This window comes from Amblyomma maculatum, chromosome 5 (assembly GCF_055883805.1).
Source record: "Amblyomma maculatum isolate TAMU_Amacu chromosome 5, ASM5588380v1, whole genome shotgun sequence".
NCBI lineage: Eukaryota > Metazoa > Arthropoda > Arachnida > Ixodida > Ixodidae > Amblyomma > Amblyomma maculatum.
In genome coordinates this window covers 122,243,228-122,256,834 of record NC_139348.1, presented here as the reverse complement: position 1 = coordinate 122,256,834, position 13,607 = coordinate 122,243,228, and the positions used below count along the sequence as shown (strand labels likewise).

Genomic DNA, 13,607 nt, shown 5'->3' with positions numbered 1-13,607 from the left:
GAACACTTCTTCATCCTTATTCTCATTATGTTATATAATAATTAATAATTTTAATATTATATTTATTATTCATATTATTATTTATTTAAATGTATTAGGCCAGTTATATTCGTATATTATTTTTCTAATACCCAGAAAGATACACCAGCCTTCACACATGCACACACACACACAAATAGGTAAAACTTTTTAGTAGCTGCCCCATCCTCCTGTGTTTCCCTTTTCGAGCTTCCGGATCAACTTGCAGAAAATTTCCTCAATGTGGCCAGGAAGCAAATATAATTTTCAGACTACGATTATTGATTGGATTCACCTATCCGCGCAGTGTGCTAGCCAAATCCTGTCGGGCTGAGGAAGTACATTGTCGTAAGGTCACGTGGGGCTGCACTACAGATGAGGTTAGAGAGTCCCGTCATATGCATAAGTGCTTTTTTTATGATCCCGTGAAAACTGCTGGGCCCCGAAATTGCAAGTGTGCTCGTCCTGAAGGAAAGGAGTGAAAATCGTAAGGAGCTGCGCTGAGCGTCTCTCTTGTTCCACGCGAGGCGGCTCTGATAAATTATACAACTATTATCTGCTTTGCATCCGAAAAAGAGCGCCTTCCTCCCCGACTCCAGCTCTCCCGCTTGAGGAAACGGGAAGCGGAGAGCCCGCAAATGAGGTAGGCATAAACCTTGTATGCTATTCCTGAGCTCTGTCGAGAAAACTTCACACCATACTAAGAGCAAACGTATCTAAAATAATAGTGTTACCGCGAAAATTATTATGCAGCTCTATACTTCACAAAGAGGCCAGTAAACCAATCAGAGACCGCTTAAATTAACACCAGTTGGTTCCTTTTCACCAATTTCCAACAAGCTCGAGTAGCATGCTATGCATTTGCTATATGTAGTGAGCTACGTTTATTAGCAAAGCGGACACACACGTACCGATAAAGAATGCATAAGAACGTTGTTGTATGCTCGATATTTTTATTAACTGAATTTCAGTGCTGCTGTTATCGAAGTATTGAGGAAGCATTGGCAAGCAGTTGTCTGTAGGAAGAATTTTTCTGTCCGTCTTCAAGGCTGTTGTCGTTTTCTGAAAAATGAACAAATTGGAGAGCGTTATGACGTGCTTGCATCCAATTAGGATACTATGTCTCGACTACGTACTCAGGCCTTCATTTTTCAAGCTGCGGGAAGCAACATGAAAAGCGCATATCCTCTATACGAATCATTCCTTATATTCTTTATTCTTTTTACAGTGAATTGCTGAAGCATGTTTTTGTCCTAATGTGCTACTCCGACACCTACTTCCTAATTCCAGCCTAGCGCTGAACATTTAGACAAGTTTCACAGAAACAGGCTCATACAGTTAGGCATTTCATGGGATGAAAGATAAAAATATAAGAAAATGGTTATCGAACACGGCAGGAGGAAATCACCTAGGCCAGAACTCCATAGTGCAGTGCCCGGACACACACAAATCAAACAATCTGATGTTAACTGCTGCCCCTGACTACAATGTATCAGCGTATCCTGCGAGAACAAGGTTAAGCATTCTGGAAAATCCATAACTTTCCTAGCAGCCCCTAATTGTTGCGTACGTGAGAGGAAGCTACAGCAGATTTCAACATACACTGCAACCGTAACTTTCAAGTCATTTAGGAGGGCTGGTGCAGCTCATAAGCGGACAAATCTTATGTGTCGCAAACTCGTTTCTTTAAAGGAGACTAGGTAACAATTACTTACTCCTTGATTAGCTGTTATCGCTACCCTTTTCTTTACATTTTACTCAATGACATTGTGTTCCCTTGCAGCCACTTCTGCTGCTTGACTTAAAAGGACGTGTCCCTGCGATACTGACCTCCCTCTCTTTTCAACCCGCCCGTAAAAATGGCGTCGTTACCAGGGTTCTGGCACTATTCTCGGAGCAAGAAACAAACGTTTTTATTATAGGGAAGAAGAGTAGTATCGAATTTGGGACGTGAGCGCATGAATCCTGAAATAGATGTGAAATATCGGTGGCTCATTATTTACGCAAAAAAAGATTGGCATTATGGTGCCCCATCGGAAGGAGTGCGGTTGGATTATTGATATGCTACTTAGCATACTTTTCGTCATTTTATAATTTCAGGCCGCATTTTTAAATAAATGATTCTGAACATCAATATTAAAATACGCGGAACAAAACGACTTAAGTGGGAATTTCAATCAACTTTAAAAAATATTCATTTTGTTCCAAATTTAATGAAGGTTTTGTATTCAATTTCAGGCGGTAGAGCGTGTACACAATAATTAGTGACAAGGCTTCGTCAATTGAGCATTAAAGGCCACCAAGGGGCTATCGTGAGCAAAATTGGAGAGACCACGGCTTCACCGGTCGGAGCTGCTGCGGGGACGCACCTCGGCGCTGCACAACTTTCCTTCGCTCTCGGTCTGGCATTTATCGTGACTGACAAACTTTTAGCGCGGCATTCAGCCACTCTGCTCATAGAAAAAAATTGTTATGCTGTGCTGCTGACGGTCGCATCAAAGAGGAGCGCGAATCGCAAGTTGTTCATAAAGTAATGCTAGGTGTTCAGGAATAGCGCTGCCCCACATTAGTGGAGGAAGCGGACCACAGCGGAGCCTCCACTCGACTTCGCAGCGGCAAAGGCATTTTATTTGTAGCTGCACCGACGTTTCGTATCTTTCTCCCTACAGAAGGAATAGCAGTCTATTTTAGGGCGATAGCGTTACTAAACCCCGTTCGAAAAGAAAGTCTGCGTCTACGGCGTCGGACGTTTGAATATTCAAAGCCTTGAAAAATTGCAAACCCGAACTCTCCCCCCCCCCCCCCCCGTCACACACACACTTTTTTAGAGCATGACATGGCAGGCGGATGCATGGTGCGGCATGAAAGTCCGCACTTCTTTTACCATAAAACTGCGTGATCCTGTCGAGTTCGAAACCTTCACTTGAACGAAACGCCGACTGTGACAGGGTATGTCATGAGGGCTGCGTCACTAAAACAAAAATGCACGACACACTAAATGATTCAAAAGAAGCATTAACCTCGCTGTCATTTCTTTATATTGACGGTAAGATGATCATCTGGCATGCTGTAGAAAACTAACACTATTGCGCATATGTGGCATGCTTGTCGTTGATAACTTGATAATTTTTTCTTAAGTTATGACCTCGTCCGCGAGAGTTTCTAAAGGAGCCAATAGCTTATTCCAATCGAAGAACAGTAGGAAGCTTTCTGGATAGACAAACCGGAGAGCACGCCACAAAGGTTGGTTTGGGTTAAGGTCCGAAGTATCTGAGCGGTTACCATGACTCCGTGATGTATTTTGTGTTGTATCATTCGGTCGCTGACTTCCTTCAGATTCCAGGCGCAGAAAAGTGGAGTGGAGACACGAAGAGTGAATGCGCAGTGTGCTCTTCTTAATGACGCTGACTTGTTCACCCACGCGTTTATATAACACACGCAATTTCGGATTCAGAAACGCAGCAGTGAACAGGCTAGCAATTTTAGGACGGGTCCACTGTGCACTCAGACACATGCCGTTTTATGGCGCTGGCAAACAGTTCATCACACCTCGTGGTGTCTCGACACTTTCCTGTGCGTCCAATCTTTAGGAACGCATAACAGCGATCGAGCGATACAGCACAAGGTGCCACCCATTCAGGAATGATTATCTTGATACAAATCATGATCTGAAATGAGCTTTCCGGTTCATGGAGTAAGAACGCTTGTTCCGAATCACCGATTGAACTATGCTAACAGTTGAATTAAAAGTGAAAAATATCGCACTGTACATTCAGCTAATCAAAATAAAAACACACTACGATTCCTTCTGTGGGGTGAAAATACAAAACGTCGGTGCAATACTGCTGCGGAGTCAAGTGAATCGACATGGCGTTACCATCCACTACATTCAGCAATGGGATCCTGCGCTATTTTAAAGGCGAAATCCTTTAATGGCTCATACTGTCGTGAACAAAATGTGTCCCCCTCTTGCGGCATTCTGATTGGCCGAGGGAGGATGACGTCATAGATGTCTCGACCAATCACATATCACCACCAAAGTATGAGCGAATGCGAGCCGTATATGACCATATGTCAGTAAATTATCAGTTACAAATAAATAAATAATTAATTCCAAAGTGCTGACTAATTAAGTACTTCATTATTATTGCGAAAGCATTACTTCGCTATGTTCACAGATTTCTGTCCGCAGACCGTGTCCGCAGGCCGTGTCCGCAGGCCGTGTCCGCAGACCGTGTCCGCAGGCCGTGTCCGCAGACCGTGTCCGCAGGCCGTATCCGCAGACCGTGTCCGCAGACCGTGTCCGCAGACTGTGTCCGCAAAATCATGTCCGCAGCAGTTTTGAGTAATTGAGAAGTGGTAAAGGTTAATGAGGGGTGTCAATCAATAGAGGGTGACGTAATGTTGCTGCAGAAAAAATAATTAGGCCAATAAATTATATAGGTAATTATTTAGAATAACTGGTTCACATGAAAGGAAAGGCGCAGTATCTGCCACACGTTCTGTGAACACCTGAACCGCACCGTAAGGGAAGGGAGGAAGGGGAGAGTGAAAGCGGAAGAGACAAAGGGGTGCCGTAGTGGATATGAGGTCAAGGATGTGACGTTACGCAACCGGAAGCAGAGCCGGGAAGAAGGCCATAGGAAGGGAAGGGGCAAATAGGCCGATGCATCAATGGTAAGGCTAAGGGAACACAGAAATTCGTGTGCCGCATTGTCTGCTCCAGGAAACCTGGCGACCCATTGCTCTCGTTGTAAAACGGAAGACGAACAACCGGACTTGAGGGGCACCCGTTGTGTACCAAGATTCACCGAAACCAAGGTGCTGGCAGGCGCAAAAGACAGTTTTAAAAGAGAGATTATTCAAGCATTCAAGATGATTTCGGTGAAAGAAGGGGAATGTATGAGTGTTTCGTTGGTGGCGCTCAACAGCAAGGAGGTGATACTTCTCCGTTTGGACAATGTGACAAAAGTTAGACCTAATTTGTCATTATTTTCGTTTTAATTTATTTTGTCATTCTAAATTTCTTCGCATTTTTTCTGAAGCTTTTGTTTACTTCTTCATATTGTCAGTTTAGTCGTTCAGTCGTGTCCGACTCTTCGTGACCCTATGGACCATGTCACGCCACGCTTTCCGGTCTCTCACCATCTTCCTAACATCACACAACTTCATCTGCAGTGCCTCGAGGATGCCATCTAACCAACGCGTTCGCTGCCTACCCCTTCTCCGGCGACCCTCAACCTTTCCCAACATCAAATCTTTCTCCAGCGACTCCTCTCTTCTCATCAGATGACCAAAGTAGCTGAGCTTTAACTTTAAAATTTGACCCTCCAATGAGCAGTCAGGGTTTATGGTCGACAATATCGACTGATTTGATCTTCTGGCAGTCCAAGGAACTCTCAAGAGTCTTCGCCAGCACCACAACGTTTTTTGTGAAATGTTTTTCTTTTTCTTCATACCACAAAAATAGGCAGTAGGTAGCGAGCGCATCATCTGTGTTAACGTCTTGGTTTAATTATCTTATTTGCGTATTGGTGTTTGTGTATAACCATGCAGCGCCGGAGGTCGTCGGCGTCGTATAGCTAACTAGACCGCTCGCAAGTACTATTGATGAACCAAACGTGCACGTCCACCTAGGCCGCATATTCAACCGTCCACATATGTTACCGGTCAATGCACTTTACGAAAAAGGCTATGCTTACGATATCGCCCTCAGGGTTGCAGGATGTTCGATCTCCAGGCGATCCAAAAGCAGCAAGACGAAATGCTGGCAGTTGTTGCTGATCACATTGTATTCTCCTAAGTCGTCGAGCGATTTATAGGCCCTTTCAACTTCCTCCTTAGTGACTGCTACGTCTTGTCTCACAACCTGAAAAGCAAATATTATGCTTGATAACTTCTCCGCAAATATCTCCGCTGACATCACGCTGGTCAAAAAAAGACCAGAAAGCTGCGGAAAGCTGCCTCAGGAAACTGGCAGGGATAAATTTTACTTATAATAGTGATTGAAATATGACTAGAGTTTACTCAAACAATGTCCCTTCAGTAATACAGCTGAAAATACTTAAAAATTGCACATCTCTGACTTTGTGAATTGTAGACGTCCACACCTTTCCTCGTGTTCATTTGCCCAACTACATCTGGTTCAAAATAAATATTCGTTCATTTAATAATACTCAAGCCTTCGTTGCAACATAAAAATTTGTCTTTCCATGTGATTTTGGGAGTTGCCTGCCTTATTCGGCTTTATAGTGTAACTTCAATTAAATTCGACTCAATCCTCCCTCGAAGCATCAAAATGTGATTATTTCCACCTGACGTTGGGCATTACCTGATCTGTTTGGCTCTTTAGCGTAAATTTATTTAAACGCTACTCAACCTTCCCTCTAAGCATCAAATTCTAGTCGCTCCACCTGACCTCGGGCCTTTCCTGCTGTGTTTGGCTGTGTAGTGTAAATATAATATAAGGCGAAATAATCATCCGTTGAAGAATCAGAATGTACTCTCTCCACTGGCCTTTGGGCATTGCCTGCTCTGTTTGGCTTTTTAGTGCAAATTTACTTAAACGCTACTCAACCTTCCCTCGAAGCATAAAATTCTAGTCTCTCCACCTGACTTCGGGCGTTGCCTGCTGTGTTTCGCTTTATAGTATAAATATATGTAAAGGCCAAATAATCCTTCCTTGAATAATCAGAGTTTACTCTCTCCACTGGACTATGGGCGTTGCCTGCTCTGTTTGGCTTTTTAGTGCAAATTTACTTAAACGCTACTCAACCTTCCCTCGAAGCATAAAATTCTAGTCTCTCCACCTGACTTCGGGCGTTGCCTGCTGTGTTTCGCTTTATAGTATAAATATATGTAAAGGCCAAATAATCCTTCCTTGAATAATCAGAGTTTACTCTCTCCACTGGACTATGGGCATTGCCTGCTCTGTTTGGCTTTTTAGTGCAAATTTACTTAAACGCTACTCAACCTTCCCTCGAAGCATAAAATTCTAGTCTCTCCACCTGACTTCGGGCGTTGCCTGCTGTGTTTCGCTTTATAGTATAAATATATGTAAAGGCCAAATAATCCTTCCTTGAATAATCAGAGTTTACTCTCTCCACTGGACTATGGGCATTGCCTGCTCTGTTTGGCTTTTTAGTGCAAATTTACTTAAACGCTACTCAACCTTCCCTCGAAGCATAAAATTCTAGTCTCTCCACCTGACTTCGGGCGTTGCCTGCTGTGTTTCGCTTTATAGTATAAATATATGTAAAGGCCAAATAATCCTTCCTTGAATAATCAGAGTTTACTCTCTCCAATGGACTATGGGCGTTGCCTGCTCTGTTTGGCTTTTTAGTGCAAATTTTCTTAAACGCTACTCAACCTTCCCTCGAAGCATAAAATTCTAGTCTCTCCACCTGACTTCGGGCGTTGCCTGCTGTGTTTCGCTTTATAGTATAAATATATGTAAAGGCCAAATAATCCTTCCTTGAATAATCAGAGTTTACTCTCTCCACTGGACTATGGGCGTTGCCTGCTCTGTTTGGCTTTTTAGTGCAAATTTACTTAAACGCTACTCAACCTTCCCTCGAAGCATAAAATTCTAGTCTCTTCACCTGACTTCGGGCGTTGCCTGCTGTGTTTCTCTTTATAGTGTGTATATATATGTAAATAAAAGCAAATTATTCCTCCCTTGAAGAATCAGAATTTATTCTCTCCACTGGACTATGGGCATTGCCTGCTCTGTTTGGCTCTTTAGGGCAAATTTATTTAAACGCTACTCAACCTTCCCTCGAAGCATCACATTCTAGTCTCTCCACCTGACTTCGAGCATTGCCTGCTGTGTTTGGCTTTATAGTATAAATATAATTAAAGGCAAATTAATCCGCCCTTCGAGAATCAGAATGTACTCTCTCCACTGGACTTTCGGCGTTGCCTGCTCTGTTTGGCTTTATAGTGTAAAGTTATTTAAACGCTACTCAACTTCCCTCGAAGCATCAAATTCTTGTCTCTCCACCTGACTTCGGGCAATGCCTGCTGTGTTTTGCTTTATAGTATAAATATAATTAAAGGCCAATTATTCCTCCTTTGAAGACTCAGAATGTACTCTCTCCACTGGCCTTTGGGCATTGCCTGCTCTGTTTGGCTTCAGAGTTTAAATTTATTCAAGCGATATTCAACTCTTCCTCGAAACATCAAAATCTAGTCTCTCCACCTGACTTCGGACGTTGCCTTCTGTGTTTGGCTTTACAGTGCGCATTTTTGTCAAGGCTAAATACCAACCCTCAAAGCACCAAACTCTAGTCTTTCTACCAGACTTTTGGTGTTGCCTTGACTGTTTGGCTTTATAGTGGTAATTTGTTTAAACGCTGCTCAACCTCCCCTCGAAGCATCAAAATCTAGTCTCTGCACCTGAATTCGGGCGTTGCCTGCTTGCGTTTCCTTTGTGCTAAATTTTAGATTCAATGATTTTGGGCAATAGGTTTTTGTATTCCATTTTATTTTTATTTTGTCACTTTTCTTTTCGGTTTGTTATCTCGTTTTTTCATACTACATCTCTTTTTTGAAGGTGTACAAGCTTTATCCCAAAAGGACTGCATTCGCCTTGTAGTGCCATGTGGAGGTGCTGTGTTAAAACAGAACAGCTTATATCTGTTACCGCTATTATTCATCGTATTTTGCAGTACTTCCGGTTTTTAAAGAAATAAAAATATTTGAATGTGTAATACATATAATGAATATTGAGGCCTACTGAATATCAATGTTTTAAGGCTTTCCTTCACATGTACACTCCTAACGGTTCCCATACGTTTGTCAGTACCGAAGAAAGAATAGTAACATAGTAATAAATGACCTTTTATACATTTTAAACGCGCAGATTTCTATAATTAATTTAGGCAAAACAAAGATGCAAATGTTGTACCAAGTGTATGAAGGAACGCAAAAATATGCACTACTGCCGAAATGGCTGTCATACGAAGATGTTTAAAGTTAAAATTAAAATCGTGGGGTTTGAACATACACCACGGATGGGAGCTCGGTGCTTTAAAGGGTGTATTTATAATATATTTATTTGACACCTGCATCGCCGGTAGGGATTACAGCAGTGGGGACACTTTGATATTCATAGAATAAGAATTCATGCTCTTTAAGCGTGATAACACTCTTAATTTGATATAATATTAACCAAACCACATGTGGCGACGAAAAAATTTCATTGATGTATTGTTCTGAGAAGAAACCAATAGCTGAGTACGTCACCTGTAAAAAGAAATTCAAAAAGTTTTAAAATGTGTCCCTACGCTTTGAAACATAAAATGGCGGCTTCAGATATTTGGTTCCGTAAATACCGGTGTTGGAATATTAAATATTGTTTTAAACTCAGACTACTTCTTCGAGTTTTGAGGTCTGGCCACTGAAGATTGCTTTTAATTTATAGCATACTAAGTGTTCTACCAAAAATTTCATATAAAATTTAGACTGCTCTATTCTGAATTTTTTCAACTTTATCATTGCATTCTTTAGTATATGGGACAAGCACAACAACGCATATTCCAGTACGATTCGGACTGTAGTAAAATACTATTTCTCTTATAGATGCCTTAGGGATATGGTTGAAATTTCTTCTTAACAGACCTAATTTATCAGCTGATTTGTTCACAATGCAGTTAATATGCTTTGACCACCTCAGGGCAGCAGTAAGGTAAGCGCGAAGGTATTTATCATTCTGCTGTTTGTTCAAGACTAAATGGTCGATAGTGTATACATAAGACGGGTAGATGCGCTACCTCAAAAAGGCGACGTGAACACATTTTTAGCATTCAAAGTCATGTCCCAACTAGCAGACCGCGAAGCAATCTTTCTAAGTCATCTAAACCGTTGTTTTCTTTAGCTGCCCACTAAGTCCTGCGCTCACATTTAAAACTAGCATTGTAACCTCTTTGCTTATCGAGATTGTTTTCGGGTAAACATGCACCAAGAAGAGAGTTTTGCCGAGAAGCTGACTTGGAGTTAAATGTAGAAATAGTGCCTCATACATCATTTTTTTCTTCGTTTTATCGCCTATCGCATTTTATCTCACTGTCTAATAGAAACAAATGTACCGTTAAAATGATATATCTCTTAGGACGCCCTTAAGCAGCACATCCGATACCACAACTGTATAACTTCCTGGAGTATATAAAAAATAAAAAACGTCCTATCATTGCATATATGGCTCCTATAGTGCAGACAGAAGAAAAAAAAACAATATCTAGAATACAGAAACCTATGACTGCTTTACTTTCAGGCACTTTATAGGCAGCACATATTCGCACATTCTTCAGGACCTGAACAAACTCTGAAAAACACATTGGCCGTTGTTTTCTCTTCTTTATGGGAGTATGTCATCTAAATGGTTCAACTTGTTAAATTAAAATGTACATAGCAATATTTAGCTCCAATGATGAACACAGAGATATTTAAAATTCTCCAAATGCATTTAATGCTATTAACAATCGCGGTTCAAGTACTAAGAAAAATCAGATGCGAAGTTTATTCAGAGACGGAAAATTGTCTAGGAGATTGGCGAAAACGCGGGAAGATGCCGGACGAAGCGCCATTCCCCTTTCCCACCACCAAAAATTCAAAACGGTTGAAAGTATGTAGAGCCCTAAAGTGGTACACAAAATCCTGTTCATCAAATATTTCAGCACATTGGCTAAAAAAAGCAAAGTGTAAACACAATGTCAACATAGTACATTCAGTAAGATAAAAACATGCACGAAATAACTGAAATCATTGTCACGTATAAAACTACAGCAATCTACATTTTCATCGACAGCAAATAATCAAAAATGTTTTAAGCGCTTTGGTTGATGTGTTCTCTTCTAGTAATTGTTTGATTAACGGATACTTATTTATGAACTCTGAAATTAGGTATAATAATATTAGGCCCCATAATGTTTTCGAGCTTTTCCTTTCTGTTGCTATTACGAAAGTCATGCGCACAACCTTTTTCAAGATATTTTGTGAGGAAGGAAGCAAGGGGTCTTTTTCCTATGCTTTGAGATTTTCCGGTGTAGTCAAGTGATACCTATAACGCCCCCAAATTCTCGACTAGTACGGAAGTCGCCTCCCTCACATGGCTGGCATCTGGCGCCAGGGGAACTCTGTTGAGAACACGCAAGGTTCATCGCCGAAGCTCGTATATCATGAAAGCTGTTATAGCTGTAGAGAACACATACAAACCTGCACTGTGCCATGGAACCACCCTCAGTTTGCGAATTCATTCACCCTCGTCAAAACAGATGCCTTTCTCGCTGCCCGTGTCTGGGTTCTCCACATGACCGACATTTTCCAGTTGCGGATATATTTGCTTTGTCAGAGCCTCCCTAATCACTGGGTCTTCCCTTCGTGTCTTGTGTTAAGCAAAGAAACATGCCTGTAACTTTATTTTATCACATGTTTGTCGTCGCAACTCAATTGGCAACCTATCGTCTATGTTGACGCAAAAAATCCGACCAATAAATTCAACCTAAATAAGTTGAGCTTAATTATTATATTGTAAGTAGTGCCTGAAAATCATGGCAGGCAGCATTTATTTCGCTAACTATATAAAATCTTAGTGTTCACACTCCGTGTTTATCGTAAAAGAGGATTATATGGCTAATCAAATACTATAACAATTCCTGAAGAATGTAATTCGCCAACTCAAAGGCAATTTAGAAAAGTAGATAAATGCTTGCTGATAATAGAAAACAGGGCATTGTGACTATTACAAGTGCGTATAAATTACGCATTTTTAAGCCTTGCGGGCAATAAACTACTATTTGTCACTGTGTTGGCGCCTACGTAATGAGAGCAACCTCAGATATTTTCTTTAGCAGGAAATATTTTTGCGACATGGCAGATCTACATAAAGGACATCCGAGATTAGGATATTGGCCACGGTACAGGCTCTTCTAGAGCTCCGCGTAATATTTAGAATAAATTTTCTTTGGCTCCAGGCTTATAAGCACCACCGAGAAAAGAAACGCCTGAGCCGCCAGAGAGGCTCCGCTGTCTAAAATGTTGGTCATGGCTACAACGATATCAATGCCGGCATTGGGCCAGTAGAGCATGGAGAGCACTCGAGGCGAGGGCGCCATGTTAGCTTCGGCGGAGGTTTTTTTGATTCAAGAGAACGATATTATGATATTTTACTACCGTGTGCATTATCGTCATCCCCTGGATGCAGATTAATATTTTTTCAGAGTATGTGCTCTCTTTTTTGTGCAAAAGTTCTTTTCCAACACCCTCCCTCTACCTCCAACGACCGATAAAGAGAACCATTTACGCACAATTTTCAGGGTTAAATAATGATATACGGTACAGGTTATCTAAATTTTAGGTAGTGTGCTTATTAAAATAATGTCGCAAAGGTTTCAAAAGAAACTTAACGACGGCTGAGATGCAAATATATATCGCTTCCCGTCGTCTCCATAAATCGCATCAACAGCCTCATACATAAATTTAGGGCTTTAAAATGAAACTCTCCACATAAGAATTCAGCGCTACTATAGAAGGAAATATCAATATTTAGCTTGACAATTTCTGAAAGGCTCAAAGTTGTTTCTTGTGTCCCCCTGAAATGCCGACACTACAACTTTCACTCGAAGTTAATGATATCTAGTTAGCTCTAATGGCGACGTTCAGAAATTACCCATTTGTCTGCGACTGCTGTTGCACTTGACAACGCATCCGCCTCATCAATGCAGCTCTTATGCAAACATTGCTACATTCTTAACTGCGGCAATGCGCTTTGGTTCTGCGGTGCTGATATGTAAAAAAAAATGCAGAGGCATCTGTGCACCACATCTGATATTTTAAACGCGCATGCTGTGCCGACTTCTGCGCAGCGAATGCACGCTTTAGAGATGTACCTTCTTTTTTCTCCAACTTGCTGCAGCATTAACTACACAAGGTTACACGTTTGTAACTGAGCCTTCTTTGTCATCATATAATTGCGATATTTTCAAAGTATTGGTGCATAATGTAAAAGCGACCAACACAAATGATTCTCGAAAAACAGCAAAACATGGGCTGTTAATACTTGCCACAGTTCTCTCTCTGATCCAGGGATTGGGATGGCTGCGATCACATTGCATCGAAGCGATCAAACGGCCTCCTTGCATGTGAGCCTCAAGAGACCTTCTTGATTGGTCCGGGAACTCGAAGCTAATCGACCAGTGCTGGCAAATGGCTTTTGTCCCAGGTTCGGAGCAGGACGTAAGAACGCCTTTTAGACACCCTAAGAAGCAGTCGGAGTTGCTGCTGAAAATGGTCATTTTTGCTTTCTCTTTCCCTTCAGCCCCCTCCATGGTCCCTACTCCTCTCTGTGCGTCTGCGCAGCCAAATAAGTAGAATTTGCATATCTAGCTAGCTTCATAGCTTGCTTCATAAGTAGATAGATATGCACTGATAACAGAGGAAACAAAGAGATCCCCTATATCTTATCAAAACTTTCATAATTGCAGAGAAAGACAGAGCAGGATGTAATGATACAAAAGGCTTAGAGCGCGGAAAAAAATCATCTTGAACCTCTACTGTGTCTGAATATATCATAAAGAGCAGGAATTTGAGCC

General features: G+C 41.5%; 1 protein-coding gene across 1 annotated transcript; it reads right to left on the bottom strand.

The window, feature by feature from the left end:
- Positions 1-951: 951 nt before the first annotated feature.
- Positions 952-13,365, bottom strand: LOC146189388 (uncharacterized). The gene is made up of 3 exons (XM_084603257.1): positions 13,080-13,365; positions 5,721-5,887; positions 952-1,080 (listed from the first exon to the last, which is right to left on the bottom strand). Exons 1-3 carry the CDS (start codon positions 13,341-13,343, stop codon positions 1,062-1,064), a joined length of 450 nt encoding a protein of 149 aa, XP_084459383.1. The 5' UTR covers positions 13,344-13,365; the 3' UTR covers positions 952-1,061.
- Between the last annotated feature and the right edge of the window lie 242 nt (positions 13,366-13,607).